The sequence below is a fragment of the Eschrichtius robustus genome, chromosome 1, assembly GCF_028021215.1.
Source record: "Eschrichtius robustus isolate mEscRob2 chromosome 1, mEscRob2.pri, whole genome shotgun sequence".
Lineage (NCBI taxonomy): Eukaryota > Metazoa > Chordata > Mammalia > Artiodactyla > Eschrichtiidae > Eschrichtius > Eschrichtius robustus.
Window position 1 is genome coordinate 2666955 of NC_090824.1, and position 22997 is coordinate 2689951.

At 56.7% G+C, this 22997-nt stretch overlaps 2 protein-coding genes across 2 annotated transcripts in view; one reads left to right on the plus strand and one right to left on the minus strand.

The window, feature by feature from the left end:
• CDC42BPB (CDC42 binding protein kinase beta) overlaps window positions 1–10315 on the plus strand; it is a 111943-nt gene extending 101628 nt beyond the window's left edge. Inside the window, exons 31-37 of the mRNA XM_068540145.1 lie at window positions 1030–1127; window positions 1215–1299; window positions 1422–1539; window positions 1620–1737; window positions 2171–2276; window positions 2383–2453; window positions 8920–10315. Coding sequence (XP_068396246.1) covers window positions 1030–1127; window positions 1215–1299; window positions 1422–1539; window positions 1620–1737; window positions 2171–2276; window positions 2383–2453; window positions 8920–9051 — 728 coding nt within the window. The 3' untranslated portion in view covers window positions 9052–10315. The remainder of the gene's footprint in view (window positions 1–1029; window positions 1128–1214; window positions 1300–1421; window positions 1540–1619; window positions 1738–2170; window positions 2277–2382; window positions 2454–8919) is intronic.
• A 2125-nt stretch (window positions 10316–12440) lies between these two features.
• AMN (amnion associated transmembrane protein) lies at window positions 12441–22202 on the minus strand. The gene is made up of 12 exons (XM_068547920.1): window positions 22135–22202; window positions 21203–21321; window positions 21055–21099; window positions 14706–14793; window positions 14346–14563; window positions 14037–14174; window positions 13736–13844; window positions 13531–13613; window positions 13150–13327; window positions 12872–13061; window positions 12708–12801; window positions 12441–12637 (listed from the first exon to the last, which is right to left on the minus strand). The coding sequence occupies exons 1-12, from the start codon at window positions 22175–22177 to the stop codon at window positions 12551–12553; spliced, it is 1392 nt and encodes a 463-aa protein (XP_068404021.1). The 5' UTR covers window positions 22178–22202; the 3' UTR covers window positions 12441–12550.
• Between the last annotated feature and the right edge of the window lie 795 nt (window positions 22203–22997).

The following is a 22997-nucleotide window of genomic DNA, read 5'->3' on the forward strand; positions in this document are numbered from 1 at the left end:
CTTTTGTCTGTTTCCTAAACCCTGTTGTATTTTCTTTTTTGTATTCAAAAGAACAGGTGTGATCAGAGAGCCCATTTGGAATCTGTAATAACAGCATAGCAGAAGCTTTTTAGAAATTCATCTTCAGTTAAGCGTAACATGAGGAAGATTAACCCTGGAAGGGAGAAGGACCAGGAACCAGGGCTGAGCCAGAGCCACCTGCCAGCTCTGCGTGCCAGCCCGGGCGAGGCTGTGTGATGACAGTCAGCATGCTGGGACCCCAGCCTTGCGCCTCGCCTGGCAGGATGGCAGGATGCAGCCTCCACCGCTGCTTTCTCTCTCTCAGATAGTTCAGATATTTTTTACCGCTGTCCTAAACGTGGGAAAGGCCCCTTAAACTTCGGGTGCCACAGGGCCACCAGTCCTCGGTCTCACACGTGTGGTTCGCTGGGAGGGTTTTCCGTCACGACCTGACGGTGTCCCATCCCTTAGCGGGGAAGGGGAAAGACAGCACCAACTCCCCAGCTCATCGCAGGAGAGTAATTGTCGTTCTACTGCGTGTGCGTTCAGACCCGATTACAAGAGGGCTGCCTGAAAGCTCCAGAGTAAGCCAACGCCCTTGCCCGGAGCCCAGCAGGAGTCTCTGGGTGGAGATTTTAAATATTTACCCAGAAATCTGACCTTTTGGCATCTCTGAAAGAAGGGATTTGCCTTAAGAAACAAGACATTGGGCCCTTTCCTGGATTTCAGATGTGTTGAGCCTGAAGTGACAGGCTTCTGAGGTAGTTGTATAAGAAAGCTAAAGGGGAAGCCAGGTGTTTAAACAGGTCACCTTCGGCACCTATGCGATGGTATTGAAATGCTGTTTAGTTTCAGGAGTGGAGGTAAAGCGTTCAGACGTCGGTTGTGTTTGTCTGAACCTTGAAGTGAGGGTTCCCTCTAGAGTGAGGGGCAGGGCCTCTGCGGCTTGGGCCGTTGCACCCCACGCAGGGTGGGCGGCCCCCGGCACCGGGGGGCCCCAGGCTCACCGCTCTGCTCCGTGTGCGCCAGGTTGCAGCCCCGCGCACGTCACGGTCTACAGCGAGTACGGCGTGGATGTCTTCGACGTACGCACCATGGAGTGGGTCCAGACGGTCGGCCTGCGCAGGGTAAGGCCTGGCGGTGCCCGGCCCCTCCCCCGGCCGCCACCCCCCTCCCCCCCAGCAGCCAGCCTCCCTCTCTGGTTTCCAACGCAGATCCGGCCACTGAACTCGGAGGGCAGCCTCAACCTCCTCAACTGCGAGCCTCCCCGCCTGATCTACTTCAAGAGCAAGTTCTCGGGTGAGCCCTTCTCGGGGGGAGCAGAGGACGGGGGCTGGAGGGGGGGCCTGCCTGGGAGTCGGCGGCCGCGTGGCCCTCCCCCCGGCCCCACGGAGCCACAGCGGCCTTTCCTTGTCCTGCAGGAGCGGCTCTCAACGTGCCCGACACCTCTGACAACAGCAGGAAGCAGATGCTGCGGACCAGAAGCAAAAGGCGGTTTGTCTTCAAGGTGCCGGAGGAGGAGAGGCTGCAGCAGCGGCGGTAGGAACCTGGCTGGGGGCTGGGCTGGGCCCAGAGGACCCGGACGCCTTCCTGAACCTCACGGTGTTTCCTTCTCCTAGAGAGATGCTCAGAGACCCGGAGCTGAGATCCAAGATGATCTCCAACCCCACCAACTTCAACCACGTGGCCCACATGGGCCCGGGCGACGGGATGCAGGTGCTCATGGACCTGCCTCTGGTGAGCCCGCGGGTGCTGTCCCCTGCCCTCCCCACACCCGGCTCCCCTGTGGCTCCTGCCTGTATGCTCCTGAGGTGTCTGTCACCGTCTCAGTCCGTTAGGGGTTTGTGAGAAATAGCTGTCAACAGTGACTGCTGAAACATCTGAGTGTGGGCAGGTAGCATACTTGGGGGGGGGGGGGTTGTTTTACTTAAAAAATGTGTTTTCTGTAGAATTTGACTTGGCCTAAAGCCACTATTGCCAATTCTTAGCTCAAAACTGACCCGATGCCACTGTCCGGAGGTCCTTCCCAGCCCGTTTTGCTTGTCGAGGCCCAGGGCCCCGGCCTGCTCATGCTGCAGACTTTGCACTTGGCCTGCGCGCTCTGCCCGGGGCCCAGCTGTGCTCCCCCCGGGCGTGCTCACGTGCTCACGTGCTGTTCTCTCTGCCCCAGAGCGCCGTGCCCCCCTCCCAGGAGGAGAGGCCCGGCCCTGCTCCCGCCAGCCTGTCCCGCCAGCCTCCGCCCAGGAACAAGCCCTACATCTCGTGGCCCTCATCAGGTACCAGGGGCGCCCGGGCCGGGGCCTGGATGCTGGGACTCCAGGCTTTCGGTTCGTCTCTGAACTGTTTTCCCCAAGATGATCGATGGCTGCCTGTGTTCCGTAGGTGGATCTGAGCCCGGCGTGGCTGTGCCTCTAAGAAGTATGTCTGATCCTGACCAGGACTTTGACAAAGAGGTAAGACTTGCCCAATTACAAGGGACAAGGCCTGGGGTCTGCAGCTCCACACGTGCAGGAGACTCGAAGCAGCTGTTCTTTGGAGAAAGAGACTCCATCTCCCCTGGAGCGGCCACGTAGGGCCTCAGTGGTCACCAGCCCCCTGGAGCTCCCCACTCATGACTGCTCAGGCTGAGCCAAGGCCGGGAGGAGGGAGGACATGGACCCTGTGGCTGTGAGTGTGTTGGGAGAAAGATGTGGCTTCTCGCCTCCAGGTCATGGCCTCAGGGAGACCGAGGCCTCTGCGGCCTGGTGCTGGGCCTCCTTCCAGGCCCTGCTCCCGAGTCATCTGGTCCCTTGCCCCCAGCCGTGGCTGCCCGAGGCTGGGCCAGCCCTGGGAGGATGCCGCTGAGAGCTCAGGAGGCATCAGGAGGGGGGCTGAGGGAGCTGCTGGGGCCCGGCTCTCCTCCTGGCCACTGACCGCGGGTGGGCGTCACCGTGCACAACTGAGAGATGAAAGCCCTCCTGTGAAAAGTGCAGGAAGGCTTCTCCTGTCTAGACTCTTCTGTGTAGTTTTATGCACGTGGCTGTAACACATCTGTAGGCACGTTCCTTTTAAAGCACAGGTGGCCTCATGCGTCTTGCTCTCTCTCTCCTTCTCTGACAGCCCCTTGGGATCGGAGTGTGTGGGGCCACGTGGGGGCGTCCCTGGCTCAAGTGTTCTTGGGCTTTCAGACCCCGCTTCTGGTTGCAGTGTCCTTGGTTCCCTGGGTGTGTGGTGGGGGAGGAGGATGGGAGGAATGGCAACCTGAGGGCTGTGCCCCAGCAGCACTTTTGTGGGAAGGAGGAGAGGGGCTGGGTGCGCTGGCTGTTCTAACAGCCCCGGCACCCACAGCACGTACTCACGGGGGCTGCTGAGCTGACAGCGGAAACCAGAAGGGCTTTGCTTCACGTGGTCCTCACCTTCCTGGCTTGGCCGGCTTTTCAGGTGTGGATCGGCTGCTGCTTCCTCTGCGTCCACCTTTGCGCCCTTTACCCGTCTTCTCTTGAGTCACCATGCTTTCCTCTTACTCGTTTATAGAAACTCTTCATAGATTGTGGGTGTTAATCTGTTGCAGATACTTTTCCCCGTATCGCTGATTTTTTAATTTTGTCTTCAATTGTAAGAGCATTGTCATACAGAAATTTTTAATTCTCGTACAGTCCAGTCTTTATCTTTTTAATTAAGATAAACATTCTCTTGTAGTCTGAGAGCTGGGGGTTTTCTGTTTGTCATTACGTCGTGAAAGTGTCTGCGAGGGGGTGTGAGAGTGAGTGTGTAAGTGTGTCTTAGCGTGTGTGTGTGTGTGAGCAAGGACCTGAGCTGCTTTCTTTCTAAGGTACATGACACGCTGGCCCTGCACCACTTACTTCCAACTTGAAGTGTTACCCTTTATTATTTGTTGAATTCCTTTGTTTATGTGTCTCTATTCCTGGAGACTCTGCTGCACCACCTGTAACCTGAGAGCTGGTAGAGCACATCTCTTCATTCCCACTTTTCAAAACACTTTCTTAGCTTCTCCTTCAAATAAATTTTAAAATATTTTTAGGGGCTTCCCTGGTGGCACAGTGGTTAAGAATCCGCCTGCCAATGCAGGGGACACGGGTTTGAGCCCTGGTCCGGTAAGATCACACGTGCCATGGAGCAACTAAACCTGTGCACCACAACTACGGAGCTTGTGCTCTAGAACCCGCGAGCCACAACTACCGAGCCCACGCGCCACAACTACTGAAGCCTGTGCACCTAGAGCCCCTGCTCCGCAACAGAGAAGCCACCGACTGCAATGAGAAGCCCACACGCCGCAACTAGAGAAAGCCCACATGCAGCAACGGAGACCCAACGCAGCCAAAAATAAAATAAGTTAAAATTTTTTTTAGATTACGGGGCTTGTTGACTCCATCATACTCTAAAAAAAGTGAAAACTGTGTTGAGTTTTTCGCTGGGATTGTGTTGGATTTGTAGATTAATTTGGGGGCTGCTCACCGTCCTGACCTTCCCTGTGTAGGAACACTGCACGTCTCTCCCCTTGATGGGTTCCCTCTTGCAGGTTGCGCATGTTGGTGGCTAAATAAGTTAATTCTTAAGCATTCCAAGGTTCTTGTTGCCATTGTGCATAAAATATAATCCTCTTAACGTGGGACAGTGAGAGATTCAGTTGGTGAACATTTTGATGCCAGTTTTTCCATCTGCGTTTATCAGTGAAGTTATCTGTGCCTTCTTTTCTGAGCTGCTCTCTTTCAGCTGTCTTCAGGGCTGCACCAGCCTCAACTCTGGCTTAGGAAATCTGTATCTCTTAGTTGCCATCATACAGGGGTTTTCTTTCCTGGAAGGTTTCATAGGCCTCCCTTAAAAGGGCCCGAGGTTGATGGCTAGAGAGGTAGGTCTTCTGGGGTTTTGTTTCTTACTTTTTTCCCTGCAACTATCTGTTTTGAAAAATTTCAAACTTCCAGGAAAGTTGCAAGAATGGTAGAGTGAATAACCCACATAAGCTGTACCTAACCCATTTTCCCCATTTGGGTTTTTGGGGAGGAACCAGCAGAAAGTGAGTTGCAGTATTACCCACCGCTAAGTACTTATCCCGCACCTCCCTCGGGAGGGCGTCTCCCCGCTGCCCGGCGACGTCCTGTTCCTAAACCTAGAATCCAGCCGGGGCCACGCGCTGCGTTTAGTAGGCGTGTCTCTTTAGTCTTCAGTCTACTGTGCAGTTTGTTTATAAAAAGTGCAGTTTTTTTTCAAAACGTTCCTCAGTCAAGGCTTGTCTGATTTTTTGAATTGGGTAAACCGTGAAAAGGCCCCACACCTGTCTCCCAGCCGCCCGGTTCTCCCCAGGGACCAACAAACAAGTGTGTATGAGTGTGCGTGCACACATGCACACACTTTTTTCCCGACTGCACACATCGTGCCCTTTATCTGAGGGCGAGGCTGTTCCCTCACGTGACCACGGTACAGCTGCCACACTGATGAAGCCACCTGCGTGTCCCCATAATGTCCTTAAGCACCTTTGCTGGCGCAGGACCCAGTCCCCAAGCATGCGTGGCATTTAGCTGCCTCATCTCTTTGGCCCCTTTACTCTGGAACAAGCCCTCAGCCTGTCTGGCAGAGAGCACATCTTTTATTTTCTAGAATGCTCCTCAGTTTGGGTGTCTGACATTTCCTTGTCTTTTGAGATTTGGGTTGTGTGTCCCAGGATGGAGTACGGCACACAGGACGTGGTGTCCTTGGGGTGTTGCATCCTGAGGCACATGGCATCTGTTTGTCCTGTACTGACCTGTTTGTTCCTCTTTTTTTAAGTTTAAGTGAAACTCACATAACAGAAAGTAACCATTTAAAAGTCAACAATTCGGACTTCCCTGGTGGTTCAGTGGTTAAGAATCCGCCTGCCAGTGCAGGGGACACGGGTTCAATCCCTGGTCCAGGAAGATGCCACATTCCGTGGGGCAGCTAAGCCCGTGAGCCACAACTACTGAGCCTGTGCTCTGGAGCCCTGAGCCACAACTACTGAGCCCACGTGCCACAACTGCTGAAGCCCGTGCGCCTAGATCCCATGCTCCGCAACAAGAGAAGCCACCGCAGTGAGAAGCCCGCGCACCGCAACGAAGAGTAGCCCCCGCTCGCTGCAACTAGAGAAAGCCTGCGCGCAGCAACGAAGACCCAGTGCAGCCGAAAATTAAAGAAGTCAACAATTCAGTGGCTGTTTAGTACATTCACAGTGTTGTATAACCACCAGCTCTGTCTACTCAGAACACTTCCATCACTGCAAGATAAAACCCCCACTCACTGAGCAGTTTCTCCTCGATTCCTGCCTTCCCCCAGCTCCTGGCTACCACCAGTCTTAACAATCTATGGATTTGCCTGTTCTGGGCATTTCATATAGTGGAATGAATCATACAGTACGTGGCCTTTTGTGTCTGGCTTCTTTCACTCAGCATCATGTTTTCAAGGTTCATCCATGTTGTAGCATGCATCAGAAAGTTGGTTCTTTTTATTGCTAAATAGTCCAGTGGATAGATGGACCACATCTTATGTACTCATTGGTTGTTATGAATAGTGCACTAGGAACATCTGCATACGTGTATATGTTTGAGTACATGTTATCACTTCTTTGGGGTATGTACCTAGGAGTGGGATTGCTGGGTCATATGGTGGCTCTACGTTTAACTTTTTGAGGAACCGCAGCAGCTGTACCATTTTACATTCCCACCAGCAATGTACAAGGGTTGAGTCCACATCTTGGCCAACACTTTTTTTTTTTTTTTAAAGATTTATTTATTTTATTGATTGCTATGTTGGGTCTTCGTTTCTATGCTAGGGCTTTCTCTAGTTGTGGCAAGCGGGGGCCACTCTTCATCGCGGTGCGCGGGCCTCTCACTATCGCGGCCTCTCCTGTTGTGGAGCACAGGCTCCAGACGCACAGACTCAGTAGTTGTGGCTCATGGGCTTAGTTGCTCCGCGGCATGTGGGATCTTCCCAGACCAGGGCTCGAACCCGTGTCCCCTGCATTGGCAGGCAGATTCTCAACCACCGCGCCGCCAGGGAAGCCCACTTATTTTTTTTCTTACAAGAAAATTTTTTTTCAATAGTCATCCTAGCAGGTGTGAAGTTGTATCTCATTGTGGTTTTGGTTTGCATTTCCCTAATGATTAGTGATGTTGAGCATCTTTTTCATGGGCTTATTGGCCATTTGTATACCTTCTTTGGAGAAATGTCTATTCAAGTCTTTTGCCCATTTTTTAATTGGATTATTTGTCTTTTTGTTGTTGAGTTGTAAGAGATTTTTATATAATATGGATAGGGAACTCCCTGGCGGTCCAGTGGTTGGGACTTGGCATTTTCACTGCTGTGGCCCGGGTTCCATCCCTGGTCTGGGAACTAAGATCACATAAGTTGTGTGGTGTGGCACAGCCAAAAAAAAAGGATACCAGACCCTTATCAGATATGTGATTTGCAAATATTTTTTTCGTTCTTTGGATTGTCCTTTCACAATTCTCTATGTCTTTCAGTGTACAAAAGTTTCTAATTTTGGTGAAGTCCAGTTTTTCTATTCTTTTCTTTTGTTGCTCGTGCTGCTTTTGATGTTATATCTAAGAATCCATTGCCAAATTCAAGGTTATGAAGATTTAGTCCTGTTTTCTTCTTAAGAGTTTTATGGTTTTAGCTTTTGTTTAGGTCTTTTTTACATTTTGAGCTAGTTTTTGTGTGTGGTGTGAGGTAGGGGTCTAGTTTAATTCTTTTGCAGGTGAATATCCAGCACCATTTGTTCCTTCCCCCATTGAATGGTCTTGGCACCCTTGTTAAAAATCCATTGACCACAGGTTTATAGATGCATTTCTGGACTCTCAATTCTATTGCATTGGTCTTTATATTAATACTACCATGCTGTATTTGATTACTGTTGCTTTGTAGTACATTTTGAAGTAGTAAGTTTGGGAAGTGTGAGTCCTCCCACTTTTTCTTAGTATTGTTTTCACTATTCTCAGTCCTTTGCAATTCTATATGAATTTGAGGATTGGCTTTTCCATTTCTGCCCCTCCCCCAAAAAATCTGTTGGAATTTCAGTAAAGGTTGCATTGAATCTGTAGGTTGATCATTTTGGGGAATATTGCCATCTTTACAGTAGTCTTCCAATCCATGAACATAGGATGACTTTCCATTTATTTAGGTGGTCTTTCATTTCTTTCAGCAATGTTTTATAGTCTCAGTATACAAATCTTTCACCTTCTTGGTTAAATTTATTCCTAGCTGTATTTTATCCTTTTGGATGCTATTGTAAATGGAATTGTTTTCTTAATTTCCTTTTCACATTGTTCATTGCTGGTGTATAGAAACACAACTGATTTTTGTTTGTTGATCTTGTACCCTGCAACTTTACTGAATTTGTTCTTTGTGGAGTTCTTTAGGATTTTCTATCTATACAGAGTCATGTCAGCTGTGAAGAGAGATGCTTTTACTTCTTCCTTTCCAACTTGGATGCCATCTTTTCTTGCCCTGGCTGGAACTTGTAGCACAGTATCGAATAGCGGCAGTGAAAGCAGCACCCTGGTCTTGTTCCTGCTCTGAGCAGGGAGCTTTGCCTTTCACCACTGAGTGTGAAGTTAACTGTGGGCTGCTCATGGACACCCTTTGTCATGTTGAGAAAGTTCCTCTCTGTTCCTCATGCTTTTATCATGAAAGAGCTTCACGTCTGTGACCTCTGACTGCTTGGTTGCCATGCTGTCTGGTTTCTTCACTGCGGAGTTACTCCTTTTTGTAATAGTTACTGAGTCATTTGTGGGGTTGGGCCTTGGTTTATGATCTCTCACCAGCAAGGACAACGTGACAAGCTTGCAGAGAGTGTGTTCTCATAACAAGAATGGAGCCACCAGCAGGGGCTACACCTGCCCAGGCAGCATCGCCTGCACAGGCCCAGGGCGGTGGTTCTCACGCTGCCCCTCTTCTTTGTCTTCACAGCCTGATTCGGATTCCACCAAACACTCGACTCCATCGAACAGCTCCAACCCCAGCGGCCCACCAAGCCCCAACTCCCCCCACAGGAGCCAGCTCCCCCTTGAAGGCCTGGAGCAGCCGTCCTGCGATGCCTGAAGCTGCCGGCTCACCACGACAGGGCTGGGGGGCCCAGGTGGCCTCCAGTGTCAGTGCCAAGACTGAGCTGACCCTCCAGTGTTGTCCAAGGAAATGTAGAATCGATTTGTAGATACGGAGATGAAGAAAATACTTTATTATAATAATGATCGGTTTTATGCCGCACCGAGGCGGTAGGCCAGATCTGCTCATCTGCACAGCTGTTCCGTTTGCACACGAAGGACCTCCTGCGGCCCCTCCTGCCCAGAACCAGCTGAGGCAGCGCGGCGGGGCCTGTGACGCCAGCCTCCTGCAGACCCCAGTGGCGCCTGGGGGGCTCTGCAGGAAGCAGGCAGCTCGGGATGGCCTCGGTGCCGCGTCTGTTCCCTGTTCCCTGAAACTGTTTCCTAGGACCTTAGGAGAATAGTAGGAATTTGTATATCATTCCCAGTGTCCCTAGAGTTTTGAAGACAGAGGAAAGTGGAGCTTAGTTTGTGGCCTTCTTATTCATTTAGCCATTACGTAGTCAGATGCAGAAGTCCTTCTGCCGACCTTGTAGCCATGGACAGAGGCCCATTTGAGTGAAGCCTGCCCTGTCCTGGTCCCTCGTGTGTGTCCGTCCGTTTCTGGTCACAACCACGAAGTGTCACCCGTATCTACTACTGTGAAGTCAGCTGTGCTCCGTTTCCCGCTCGCTTCCACAGCTCTGCCTCCTGCTGTAAAACCAGTGAGTGTCGTGCAGCCGGGCCCCGAGGCCTGCGGGCCGAGAGGAAGCCAGAGCCCCGGGTAGCCCTGCGGCAGGCGCCAGGACCCCTGCCCTGCATGGAGCCCCGTGACTAGTGCCCTTCTGGATCGTGTAGACTCACCGCCACACTCCGCCCGGTGGGCCGGCCCGCAGCGCCCGCGTGTATCTGCCTGCCTTCCCCGCGGCGTTTGTGAGTATCAGGCAGCCTCCTGTCTCTGTAAAGGCTTGCGATAAAGGCTCGCCCCGCTGGGCTTCTCCCTGTTCTCCCGCCGGTCGATGTTCTCGGTGGCAACGCTGTTGAAGACGTGCACTTACCTTGAGTCGGCACTGAGTGACGTGGGCACTGTGGCCTGCCTGTGCGTGTCACACGCCCAGCGCCCGCCTGCCCGCCCCCTGGGCCTTCTGCTGGGGCTGGCACCTGCTGGGGGTTCTGGTTTTTACTTTTTTAATGTAAGTCTGAGTCTTTGTAATTATTGAATCGTGAGAACATTTTTGAACAATTTACCTGTCAATAAAGCAGAAGACGGCAGTTTTAAAGTTCTCAGTGGTTTGTCTGAATGTGACCACGTGTCACCCGGTGTCTGGCCCCCCAGTAGCGCCCTGTGCTGGAAAGCACCGTCTTGCCTGTGGAAGCCATTCTTGGTCATTTGCTCAGGCGGGGTCCATGCTAAAAAGGTTCGTGTCCACGTGGCAGGAGCCAGCCGCCAGAGCTGGGACCTCTTTCCTGCCAATGTCACGATGGGGGCCTCCTGGGGCACCATGGTAGGCAGGGTCAGGGGTGGGCCACTGGCTGGAGAGGGGGGGCCGTCTGGCCAAGTGTCCGTGCCAGGACAGGCAGATGGGCACTCAGCGTGAGAGCAGCAGGTGCCCTCCAGGGCCGGGGCAGGGTGGGGCCAGCTGCTGCACCGGGGACCCCAGTGCTGGGAAAGGGCGATGTGCCCATGAGCCCGCAAGGCAGAGCAGTGCCCCGGGAGGGAAGCTGCATGCGACAGACGCACGCTGGCCCTTCAGCAGCCCCGGGGGGTAGGGTGGGGCAGACCACCCCCAGGAGGGGGGAGCTCACGGGGAGGCTGGGCTGGATGGGTGGCCACATTAGGGGCTCTGGCCCCCAGGGCGGGGGGGGGCAGCCTGTGGTGAGTTGGGTTTCATCATTTGCTCTGACCCCCAGTAAGCTTCTGGTAACGTGTGAGCAGTGACGGTACCTGCCGAAGAGGTTGGTGGTGTGAGGATACAGTAGAGCACAGAGAGCAGCCCCCGGGTGCCTGGCAGGTGATGCTTGGGGGGGGGGGGCGTCCTGGGCACCCTTGCAGCTCTGCCAGTCGGCACAGCCCGGGCTCCGCAGCCAAAACAACAGCCCCGCCGGCCGGCAGGGACCCAGGCCCGTCTCACTGTGGGCCTCCGTGGTCACAGCTGGGGAAGGAGCATGGCAAATTTTAGGAGCAGACAGACACAATCCTCCCACCTGTACCTGAAAGGGGACCACCCAAAGCACAGGCAGAGACAATTGACTGAAATCACAGCACCTGGAAAACTGAAAAGCGAGCATAGGCCAGTGGTGAGCGGCCATGTGGGGTAGTGGGCAGCCGGGGCCTCGGGGTCAGAGATGACGGGATTGGATACTGGCCCTCCCTCCGTTTGATGTCTGCCCCACATGAGGTGAGCACCTCTCACAGGTCTGAAACACGGGTGCTGAAGTGTCAGTCGTTTTTTAAATGAAATATTAGCTATTGCAACAGCTACACACCACCAAGAGGAACGACCACCCACACCAACATGGGTGAGGATAGTGGCCACAGAGCACAGCTTCCCAAGTGATGGAAACTTACCAGCAAATTCACTTTTAGAGGCTCGCAGGTGGTTACCCTTGGGGGGGGGGGAGGGAGGGGGGATGTTTCCAGATGCTGCTTACACAGAAGTGTCCCTCCCTGACAGTTCAAGCTGGGCATTCGTCAGTACAACTTTACACACACACACGATTCACTGTCCCACTGCTGCCCCATCAAGCACCTACCAAGTGAGTGTCCTACTCAGAGCGACTCAGTCCCGACACCCACCCTCCAGGTCAGAGCTGCCCTCAGAAGGGGGAGGGCGAGGCCTGGCCCTGCAGCGATGGACACCAAACAGCCCCCACCCAGCAGGACGCACCTGCCAGCTCTCTGACCCACTCCACCACTGTGGCAGGCAGCTCTGCCCCTGCCCCCAGCAGAGGGGACAGATCTACTGTGTCCCTGGGACCGCTCCTCTGGGCAGCCCAGTCTGCCGGAAGTCCAGGTCCACCTGGCTGGCCCTGGGCCTGAGCAGCTTGGCATGAGGTAGGGGAGCACCTGGCAGCCCACTTCTCCACGCTCCTTGGCGCCTCACTCAGATTTGCCGCTCCCCACCGTCCCCCCTGCTGCAGTCCCCTCCCTAGCCTTAGGGGCTTCTTGCATGGGCTCCTCCAGAACCGGGGCAGCCCCCTCCTAATTCTGGGTGGAACCTCGCAGGCCAGAAGCCTCGGACCGCCCCAGCCTACAGGTAGTACCCAGGACTGCCCTGGGCGGGTGGCCAGGCGCCAGCCGGCACAGGCTCTGAGGACCACCCCTCACCATCCCACCAGGCAGGGGCAGAGGGGTGGCAACGCAGGAAGCAGTGTGTCCACGGCTGACCGCAGGTGCAGGAAAGTCCTTTATTGAGCAAGGCCGCCCTGTCCTTGGCCAGCGGAGGGTGGGGTATCCCGCAGGGCCTACGACGCCAGCGGTGGTGGGGGGTGCGGGGCCGGGCCGGTTCCGCGGCCGCTCAGGCCTCGGCCTCGGCTTCGCCAAAGAGCGGATTAACGAAGTAGCTGCGGCTGGAGCTCCCGACGTCCGGCTGCGGGGCGGGGAGCTGCGAGAGCGCGGAGTCAGGGATCCGGCCGCGGGAAGTCCCACACCCCCGCCCCCGGGCGCCCCCTCACCGCCTCCGCCGGGTCCGCCGCGTAGAACACAGGGTTGTGGAAGCCCAGGGGCGCCCCAGCCGGCGCGGGGTCCGCCTCGTCGCGCCTCCTCCACCTGGAGGGACGCGCGTGAGCCTCGCGTGCCTGAGCGCCGAGGCCCCGCCCCGAGGCCCCGCCCCGCGTACCTGAGCCGCCCCGCGCGGCGCAGCAGCAGCGCCCCCGCCAGCAGCGCCAGCAGTAAGAGGAGCAGCGCGGCCGCCAGGCCGCCCGCCAGCCCCGCGCGCGGCCCCGGCGCGTTCAGCCCCGCCGCCGAGCCGCCCCCAACGGGCGCGCCCGACTCTCGAGCGGTCGCCGATAGGACCCCGAGGGCTTCGCCTGCAATGGAGGGCGCCGGCTCAGTCGGCCCCGAGCAGGGCGGGGCGGGGCAGAGGTGCGGCGCTGGGAAGGGGGCGCCCGCGGTTACCGTGCTCCGCGATGTCCGCCAGGAGGGCCCGGGCTAGGCGCCCCGCGCCGCCGGTCTCGGGCCCGGTCTCCACCAGCACCACCTGGATCTCCGTGTCCGCCTTCGCGCCTGAGGCTTCGCGCAGCCGGGGCTGGCGCGGAACCTTGGACACGGCCATTTGCAGCCCCTGATACTGGGGCTGGAGAGGGGCACAGAGTTGGCCCGGGGACTCCGCCCCTCGGCCCTGCGGGAACGTTGGAGGCAGGGACAAACGGTGGACAGGCGGAGAGTGGACGCCTCAGGGAGGAGGCGGAGTGGGGCCCGGGGATCCCTGCGGAGAGGGTGGTCCCAGACCGCGGCTGCGGAAGGGCAGGGGCCCGGGTCGGGGCGCGGCCCCATTACCAGGGCCAGGAAGGCGTGCAGCAGCCGCGCCCGGTACCGCTGCAGGTCAAAGGCCGGGCCATGGGTCAGCGATACAATGGCTCCTGAAGAAGCAGGAAGGTGAGGGTCAGCACCGCGGGTCCGGGCCCGACAGGGAAACTGAAGCTGGGGGCGAGCCAGGGTGGCCAAGCCGTCCTAGCTAGCAGGGGCCGGGCGGGGCGCTCACCGCAGAGGTCGCAGCACTGCCCTTCGGGCCGGAGGGGGTCTCGGCAGGCAGCCTGGGGGCAGCGGCCACCCAGGGGCTGGAGCAGTGCTGCGCAGATCCACGGCTGCGCCTGGAAGCAGAGAAGCGGCGGTCAGCGCGGAGACGGCGAGGAGCAGACCGCAGTGAGAGGGCCACGCGCCCGGGGAGGCGAGCGGGCCAGAGACGGCGGGGCGCGGCGGCCCCTGCCACGGTCCCGACCTCCGGCGCAGAGCCGGGCCCAGCCGCGCGGTGCCCCAGCCACCCCGCTGCGGGCCGCCCTCACCTCGGCGTGGCCGCACACGCAGCCCGACTGGTCCGCGCAGGCCTCGGGGCCCACGCTCAGCGCGCCCGGCCCGTGGAAGCGCAGGCGGCCCGCGCGGGACGCCAGGAAAGCAGCCAGGTCCTCGTCGCGCGTGAACGTCTGCAGGTGGCCGGGTGACCACCGGAGCCAGCCCGAGGACGAGACAGCACCTGAATGCTCGGAAGCCACCGGGCTAGCAGGGTGGGAGGCGCTCCGGGGAGCGACACTGACGGGCAAAGGCGCGGAGCTGAGACCCCAGCCCCCGCCCCGGCCCGCGCGCACCCGGCTCACCTGGCCCAGAGCCCGGACGCTGCGGACGCGCACGGTGCCGGCGCCCGGGCCGAGACCCACCCGGAAGGAGGCGTCGGACGGGAAGACGACGTCGTCGTGGCTGCAGGGCACGCGCTCGGCGTCCACGGAGAAGAGACCGTGCGCCGCGTCTCCGGAGCGCCACAGGCGCGGGTCGTGCCAGCAGAAGCGGTCGGGGTCGCGGAAGAGCGCGGGGCCGCCTGGGCGAGCGCGCGACCCTGAGCTCCGCCCAGAACGCGCCCTCCAACCCGGCCACGCTCCAACCCGGACCTCGCCGTCCCCTCCAGGCCCCACCCACGAACGCGCCCCCTCGAATCCCCGCCCCTGGCCCGGCCCCCTCACCTGTGCTACAGTCCAGGTGGGAGCCGGTGTCCAGGGCGCTGAATCCAGCTCCTGAGGCCAGGACGAATTCCCCGTCCAGCGGCAAGAGCTGTAGGAAGCGCAGGCCGAGGCGGCGCCACGCGGTGGACTGGGGCATCAGAGGGTCCCACTCTGCGCCCACCCCCGGTCCCCCTGTCCCTGGGGAGAAGAATCTAGACAACGGAGTGAGCAGGCAAGGTCAGGGCCTGGGGGCACCTCGCCCTGCCTGAAGGTCAGATAGGCCGCAGGGAGTAGGGCTGCAAGCCAAGGAGCGAGGAGCTAGCCTGAGACCTGGGAGTGTGGGGCGTTTGGGGCAGGGTGACTCTTGTCAGGGCCATTGCCCTCCCCTGTCACCCCTGAAAAACTACAATCCAAAGGCTCGTACGTTCCAGGAAGCCAAGCTGCTGGGGACTCTGGAGTCAGCCCTGAGCCTGTGAGGGAGGGGAGGGGCTACAGTTGGGGAAGCAGGTGCCAGAGGCAGCAGGGAGAGTAGTGGGGCCTTGGAGCCACCCGTCTCCCCCTCAGCCTGGGCAGCCCCTTCAGCACAGAAGCCCAGGCCTCAGGTGTCAGAGGAAGTAGGGCAGCGGGGAAGGCCAGGAGAAGGAGGACTGACTGGCCCTCCCCCCACCAACCGCTCCAAGCCCCAGGACCCTGTCCCTCCTCCTTGCCCCCGCCAGGGTTGGGGTTGAAGGTGAGGGTTGGACCAGGGGAGCCGCTCAGTGCAGGGGTCACGGGGGTTCAACATCTCAGGGGACAGCCACCCAGGGCCCAGCCTTGCGTCCCAGCTTGCTCGGTAGGGCCTGCTCTTCGGTCCCCCAAGCACTGGGCCTGACCAAGAGGCTGACACTGGGGAGATTCAAGGTCACAGGCCAACTACTTCCACAGCTGAGGGTGCAGCACTGTGACAGCAAGGGAAACCCGCCTGCAGGCGCCGGGGACGAGCCACGGACAGACGGACGCCATACGCCTCAGGAGGCGGAGGTGGGTACCAGCAGTGTGAAGCATGAACAAGAACTCGGTTTTCAAAAGAACCAAAGCGGGAGATGTACATACTATATGATAAATGTAATAGCTGAAAGACAGCAGGAAAGGGCTGAGCGGGAGAAACCAGGAGAGATGGGAGCCCGCCCAACACTGAAGCACCAACATTCAGATACAAGGGTGGGCGGGGGGAATATCTGAAAAACAATGAAGATGAATTTTCCATAGTTGAAGAAAGCTGGGAAACCTCGGATCGAAAGGTCTCATTGAATGCCAAATAAGGAAAATCACAGAACACTATGTTCATGAATATCAAAGACGAAGAGAACATTCTAAAAGCAGCAGAGGGAAAGAACAGATCACCCAGGAAGGAAAAAATTCAGGAATCGGGTTTCTCAGCAACAACAATGCATGCGTATGACAGAACAGGCTGCCGGAAGACTTCTGGAAGACTTCTGGTGTCGCAGCCACCTCTAGACACACCCCTAGACACAGCCCTGCCCACCAGTGGGCAGGAACGGCCCTGCACTCCAGAATAGTATGTTACATATATTAAAAGATAATAAAAATACCTTTAAGCCTAAAAGAATTCAGAATGATTGCCACACAAAGACCTGCCCTGAAAACATGCTAGGAGAAAGTAAGAAGGAAAGAAATACAGAAGCTGAGAAGAGATATGGGAAGCAAGGTGATGAAATACTTTGATGAAGCTTATTGTTGTCTCTTGATAAATGTTTAAATCTAGGAATAAAATGTGATGGGGGACGGGGAGACCACAAGGGCACGGACATACACTAAAGAACTTACTTGTTCGAGGGAAGATACAGGTATTGAAAAGATTAAGAAATCAGGACTGCCAAACTTGAAAACCTGGATGAAATATACCAATTTCTAGAAAATTTTAAAATATTAAAATTGATGCAAGAAGCAATAGAGGGACTTCCCTGGTGGTCCAGTGGTAAAGAATCCGCCGTCCAATGCAGGGGATGTGGGTTCGATCCCTGGTCGGGGAACTAAGATCCCACATGCTGCAGAGCAGCTAAGCCCGTGAGCGACAACTATTGAGTTCGCGTGCCTCAACAAGAGAGAGAAAACCCTCACGCCACAACTAGAGAGAAGCCCACGTGCTGCAACGAAGAGCCCGCGTGCTACAACTAGGACCCAACGCAGCCAAAACAATAAAGAAAAATAAATATTTTTTAAAAAAAGAAGCAATAGAGAATTAGAATAGACAAGTAAGCATTAAAGGTTTGTTTGTTTGTTTGTTTGGCAACACTGTGTGGCATATGGGATCTTCGTTCCCTGACCAGGGATGAACCCGCGAACCTGAGAACCCGTGCTCCCTGCTGTGGAAGCACGGAGTCTTAACCCCACTGGGCTGCCAGGGAAGTCCCTAAAGAGATTTTTTTGTTTTTGTTTTCAAATTTTATTTATTTATTTATTTATTTATTTATTTATTTATTTATTTATGGCTGCACTGGGTCTTCGTTGCTGCGCGCAGGCTTTCTCTAGTTGTGGTGAGCGGGGGCTACTCTTTGTTGCGGTGCGCGGGCTTCTCATTGCGGTGGCTTCTCGTTGCAGAGCATGGGCTCTAGGCGCGCGGGCTTCAGTAGTTGTGGCACGCAGGGTCAGTAGTTGTGGCTCGCGGGCTCTAGAGTGCAGGTTCAGTAGTTGTGGCACATGGGTTTAGTTGCTCTGAGGCATGTGGGATCTTCCCAGACCAGGGCTCGAACCCGTGTCCCCTGCATTAAGCAGGTGGATTCTTAAACACTGCACCACTAGGGAAGTCCAAAGAGTTTTAAATGTTAGTCAAAGACCTCCTGTTCCCTAAATTCCCAGTCCAAGTGTTTTTTATAGGTGAGGTATACTAAACCCTCAAGGAAAATTTAACTTCTTCTTACAGGAAGTTGTTCTGGAAAACAGAAAAAGAGTGAAAATTGCCAGCCCATTTTATGGGGCCAGTATAAGTGTGATTCCAAAGCCAAATGAAGGACAGTACAAAAGAAGAAAAATTATAGGCTCAGTTGAGTTATAAACGCAAATGCAAAGATCCTAAATAAAATATTAGCTGACTGGATCCAATAATGTGTTTTAAAAATACATGGCGATCATAGGGTTCATGTCCCAAGAATGCAGGAAGGATGGGATAGGGAACGCTCCCATCACGACTTCCCTGCAGTATGTACGATGGTGTCCCAGCAGACGGTAGTGGAGAGTCTTGTGCCAGCAAAATCAGTATGACAGAAGTCAGGTGTCTTGAAGAAGTGGCACACTTTGACCTGCACCTGAAGGAAGGTGCCAGGAGGACATCAGTCTTACCAGGATGGTTCAACCTCAGAAAACCTCACTAATAGGCTAAAGGAGGCAGGGGGAAACTACATCTCAATGGACGTAGGAAAAAAAACCTGAAAAGTTCAACAATATATTTATGATTTTTTTAAAGCTTCCAGCAAACTAGAAATAGATTAGAATTTCCACAGTTAAATAAAGTTTATGTACAAAACCCTACAGCAAACATTACACTCAAGGGAGAAACCTGACATGACTTCTCTTCATGTTGGAACAGGACAAGGATGCCTAATTTTGTCACTTTTGTTTAACATAGGGGTAGAGGCCCTGGACATTGCTACAAGGAAAGAAAAAGAAATAAAGGAGTTAGGGGGGCTTCCCTGGTGGCACAGTGGTTAAGAATCTGCCTGCCAATGCAGGGGACACAGGTTTGAGCCCTGGTCCGGGAAGATCCCACATGCCGCAGAGCAACTAAGCCCGTGCACCACAACTACTGAAGCCCGCGCGCCGAGAGCCCGTGCTCCACAACAAGAGAAGCCACTGCGATGAGAAGCCCGCGCACCGCGATGAAGAGTGGCCCCCACTCGCCGCAACTAGAGAAAGCCCGTGCGCAGAAACGAAGGCCACATGCAGCCAAAAATAAATAAATAAATAAATTTATATATATATAAAAAAAAAGGAGTTAGGACTGGAAGAGAGGAGGAACAACGGTCATTATTTACAAAGATAACCAAATAGAAAATATAATTCTTAAAAATAGGGCACCATTCGCAATAGAAACCAAACTATAAAGTATTTATAAATTAACCAATACTACACAAAACCTCATGTGGACCGTTTTAAGACTCTAGTAAAGTTTTATGACCAACGATCTGAAATATCTGGAGAGAAAATCCACGTTCTTGAATGGATGACTTGCTTGTATAAAGGTATCATTCATTCCCAATCAAATTCCAGGGTTTTGGTGCTGGTGCTGTTGTTACCTGATAAACCTACACTATAATCTCTCTGCAACAATCAGATCCACAAAGAACTAGTCAACCTTGTAACAGGGGGGTGAAGAAGGCAAATTACCCAGTGGGATATTAAGACAACTGGCAGAGCCTCAGAGTGGGGACAGTGTGGTGCCGGCAGGAGAACGGGCAAAAAGATCAAAGGAACTGCAGGAAAAGCTCAGAGAGAGCCCTCACTGGGTAGCTGATGAACAGTGACTGCAGCGCCACAAAGCCAGGGGGCAAGGCTGCTGGTTTGGAGGAGGACATTCATTGGAAACTGGGCTCATTCCAAGGAGGAAAAAATATGCCTGGTTCCCTAGTTAGTGCCCCACTCAGCCATGTGCCCCTGATGGCAAAGCCGTGACTTAACAGACAGAATATATAGTTGATTATGGTTGTGACTGAGAAGCAGGAAAAAGATGCTTAAACAAAACACCAAAAACACAGTTATAAGGCAACAGATTTTGCATTCGATAGATTAATAATGGGGGTTTCTGATCAGCAAAGGGAAACGCAGGCAAAGTCCACAGTGAGAAGACGCAGTATCTCAACAATCATTAACGGGTAGAAAACAGGAGATTCCCCCCAGACAAGAAACCTGGGCTAAGGGTAGAAATGGGAGGGGAGAAGGGTTCAGGAAGAGAAAAATCTCAGGGAGAGAAGTTCCAAACCAAGAGAAATGCAAATGAAATCACTGACAGTCGTGCCTGTTACTAGGGCGACATCTCAGCAGCCGACAACGCTGGGGACCCGCGTGCAGCGGGGGTGGGAGGGGCCTCAGGCAGTGCTGGGTCCCTTCGGCCCCCTGTCCCTGGGCCCCTGGTCATTTCCCACCCGGGTCCTCCGGGAGCTGACCCCACGGAGCGGAGGAGAGGCAGGGGAGGCGGGGGAGAGGCCCACGGGGCCGTGCGCAGGGGTACAGGCGCGCGGACGCCTCTGGCCGGGGGGAGGGCTCGCGTCTGGGCGGCGGGGCGTGGGAAGGAAGGGGCAGATGGAGGGACCCGATAAGCGAGTGAACAATGAATGAACGAATGTTGTGTCTTTTAGGATCCCCAAGCTCTTCCAAAGGAGACCATCAAAGTAACGAAGTCAGCCAGGAGGAGCCCCCAGGTCCCGGCACCCTCCCCCGCAGCTGAGTCCTCTGCCCGCGGGTTCCTGCGAGTTCCAGGCACCCCTCCCTGCTCGCTCCTGGCCGCCGCCTGGTTGCCTTGGTTACCAGGACTGCGGAGGCGGGTCCCCTGGGTGCAGCTGCTGCGCCCCTACTTCCCCGGCTCTGCTGTCACCTCCTCCTCACTGCTCCCTCCGCACCTTAGCCTTTGGGTTGGACAAATGTGGGAAAGACATCCCGACCCCGGATCTGCGGGGACGGGGACATCCTGCCCCATGCCCCCTTCCCAGGCTGCAGGTGAGGGCGGGGCTCCACTGCGCCCACAGCCCTGCCCCACGTGGCGCCAGGCTCCCAGAATTAATGCCGCTTTTGAAAACAATCAATTAACCGAGCTGCCTCCAGGTGGAAATGAGGGGTCCCCAGATCCTGCATCTGGGCAAGAGACTGAGTCCCAGGCCTGGGCCCCCGGACTGCCCCTATTCACCCACAGAGTCCAGCGGCCTCCGGGTGGGGACCCCCACCCTGGAACTCACACTGTGAAGCAGTTTGAGAAAAAGGTCCCCTCGAATTCTGCTGGTGGAGTTTGAAGCACCAGGACAGGGAAAGGCTGTCCCTTGGTGGGGCGGGAGCGGGGGCTTTCCCAGAGCAAACCTTGGAGAAGACAGACTACAGGGGGGCAGGGGCCAGAGGCAGAGGGCAGTGGGGATAAGAGGCGCCCTCCACACCCCCCAACAAGGCTGGGGCATAGCCCGGGCTGGGATTGTAGGACCGGCGTCCCCCCCTCCCATGTGGGTCCCGGACCTTCCCGAAGCCCCTCCAGAGGCTGACGGCCAGTGGACTGCAGGGTCCCCCACGCGAGTGCAGGCCAGTCAGGAGGCAAGAAAGGGGCATGGAATTGACCCCGGCGGGACCCACCAGCCCCCCACCGACCTGGGGCCCATTTGCCACCCGGCCTCACCATGTCCGAGACGCTGTGACCTTCTCGCACCAGGACTGACACCGTCTGCAGGCAGAAGCGGCATCAGCGAGCAGACCCCACCCTTGGGCTCCCAGTGGCCCGGACCACGCCGGTCCCCACCCCGGCCCCAGTAGTGGGGGCCAGGCACCTTGTCCGCGGGGAACTCGACGGCGGCGCCCGCGCACGGGGTCCGGTTCTGGCTCCAGTTGGCGGCGGCGTCGAAGTCGGTGTTGGGGACCCAGAATTTGTAGGCGGCCCGCGTCAGCGCTGGGGAGGGGGCGACTGAGTGCTCCCGGGCCCCCGGCCTCCGGGGTTCCCGCCCGGACGCCCCAGTGGCGCAGGGAGGACGACCTCGCCCAGACAGGCCCTCGCCACTCCCGCTCCCGGCGTCGGACCAGACCCTGCAGGAGCCTGGCCACGATGCTCCCTGACGAACTCCTACGGGGTCTGCAGAGCCCGCTCAAACGTGCCCTCCTCCGCGACGCCCGCCAAGATCGCCTCCTAGCCCGCCTCCAGTTCGCCCCGCGCTGGAGCCGAGGACCGGGCCAGGAAAGGATGGCGACGACCAAGGGACGGAGGCGAATGGGGCAGCGGAGGCCTCTGCCACGTAGAAGGGGCTGCGGGGGGGGGGGGGGGGCGCAGGACCCGTCCAGACGGGCTCTGAACTGGAGCTGCGTCCTGAGGGGGCCGCGAGGGGCTTAAGAGAGGGGAACAGGGACGGGGCTGCAGTTTTTAAAGTTCCCGGGGGTTGGGGGCCGGCCCCGAGGACACGCGCCGGCCTGGGCGCGACGGGGAGGGTCCGCGGCGCCCTCGGGGCCGGGAGGACGGAGGCCGGCGGCGGAGCTTCGGGCGGGGACCGGGGCGGTGCCCACGTCGAAGGCGGACAAGCGCCCGAGGGCAGGCGCGGTCCGGGCGTAGGTCTGGCCCGGGCTCCTCGCCTCCCGCATCGCCCGGCGGGCGCTGAGCGCGGAGGGACCTGGAGGCCCGGCCGGGTTTCGCAGCCCCTCAAGCTCTCGCCGCCCGCCCCTCAGGGGCCCTTGGCCTCCAGGTGTGTCGCGTCCCCCCCTCCCCACCTCTTACCGCAGAGCTGCAGCCACAGCAGGACCCGGCCCGGCGCGCCCATCTCGCCCAGGCTTCCGCGTCTCGGACCGGGAGACTTTGCCCCGCGGGGCCCACGTGACCGGGCGGGGAGGGGCGGGGGCGGCCGGGGAAGGTTACACAGTTACTTCCAGACCCGCCTGCAGCGACCCTTAGGCCCCTCGGAGGCGCCGGCCCCGCCCCCTCCCTCCCACACACTCAGCCCTCCAGGACTGGAGGACCTTGGGCGCTTGTCGGACCGACTTGCCCAAAATAACGGGTCTGTTGGGGGCGCGGCGGGTAAACAACCTCTGCTCCCACACCCCCTCTGCCCCAGATGCAGCTGGAGCTGCACCCAGTCTGCCCGCCTAGTGGGGCTGGGTGTCCACTCTCCCAAGCAGGCCCTCCTGCCTCCTGGGCTGGATGGACTGTGGATGGTGGCAGGTAGATGGCACCTGGTGTCTCGCGTATGGAGGAATGGTGAGCGGGTGACAGTGGGTGCACGGTGAGTGGTGGAGCGTATTTGTGCTGGTTCGTGGATGGATGAGGATTGGATGGATGGGAGATGGTGAGTGAATAAACAAGTGGACAGTAAATGAGTGACAGTGGATGGAAAATGAGTAGTGCGTGATCGACGCGTCTTGGATGGTGGATGGATGCATGGATGGCGAGATAACGGATGGTGGATGGATAGAGGATCGATGGTTGACGGTGAGTAGACAGATGACGGGTGGCAGGTAAATGTAGATAGTTGTTAGTGGGTGGTGGATGGATAAATGGATGGATGATCACAGATGGTGGATGGATGGATAGAGGAGAGTAGATTGTGGAAAGATGGGCAATGGATGGTAGATGGTAGTTGGATG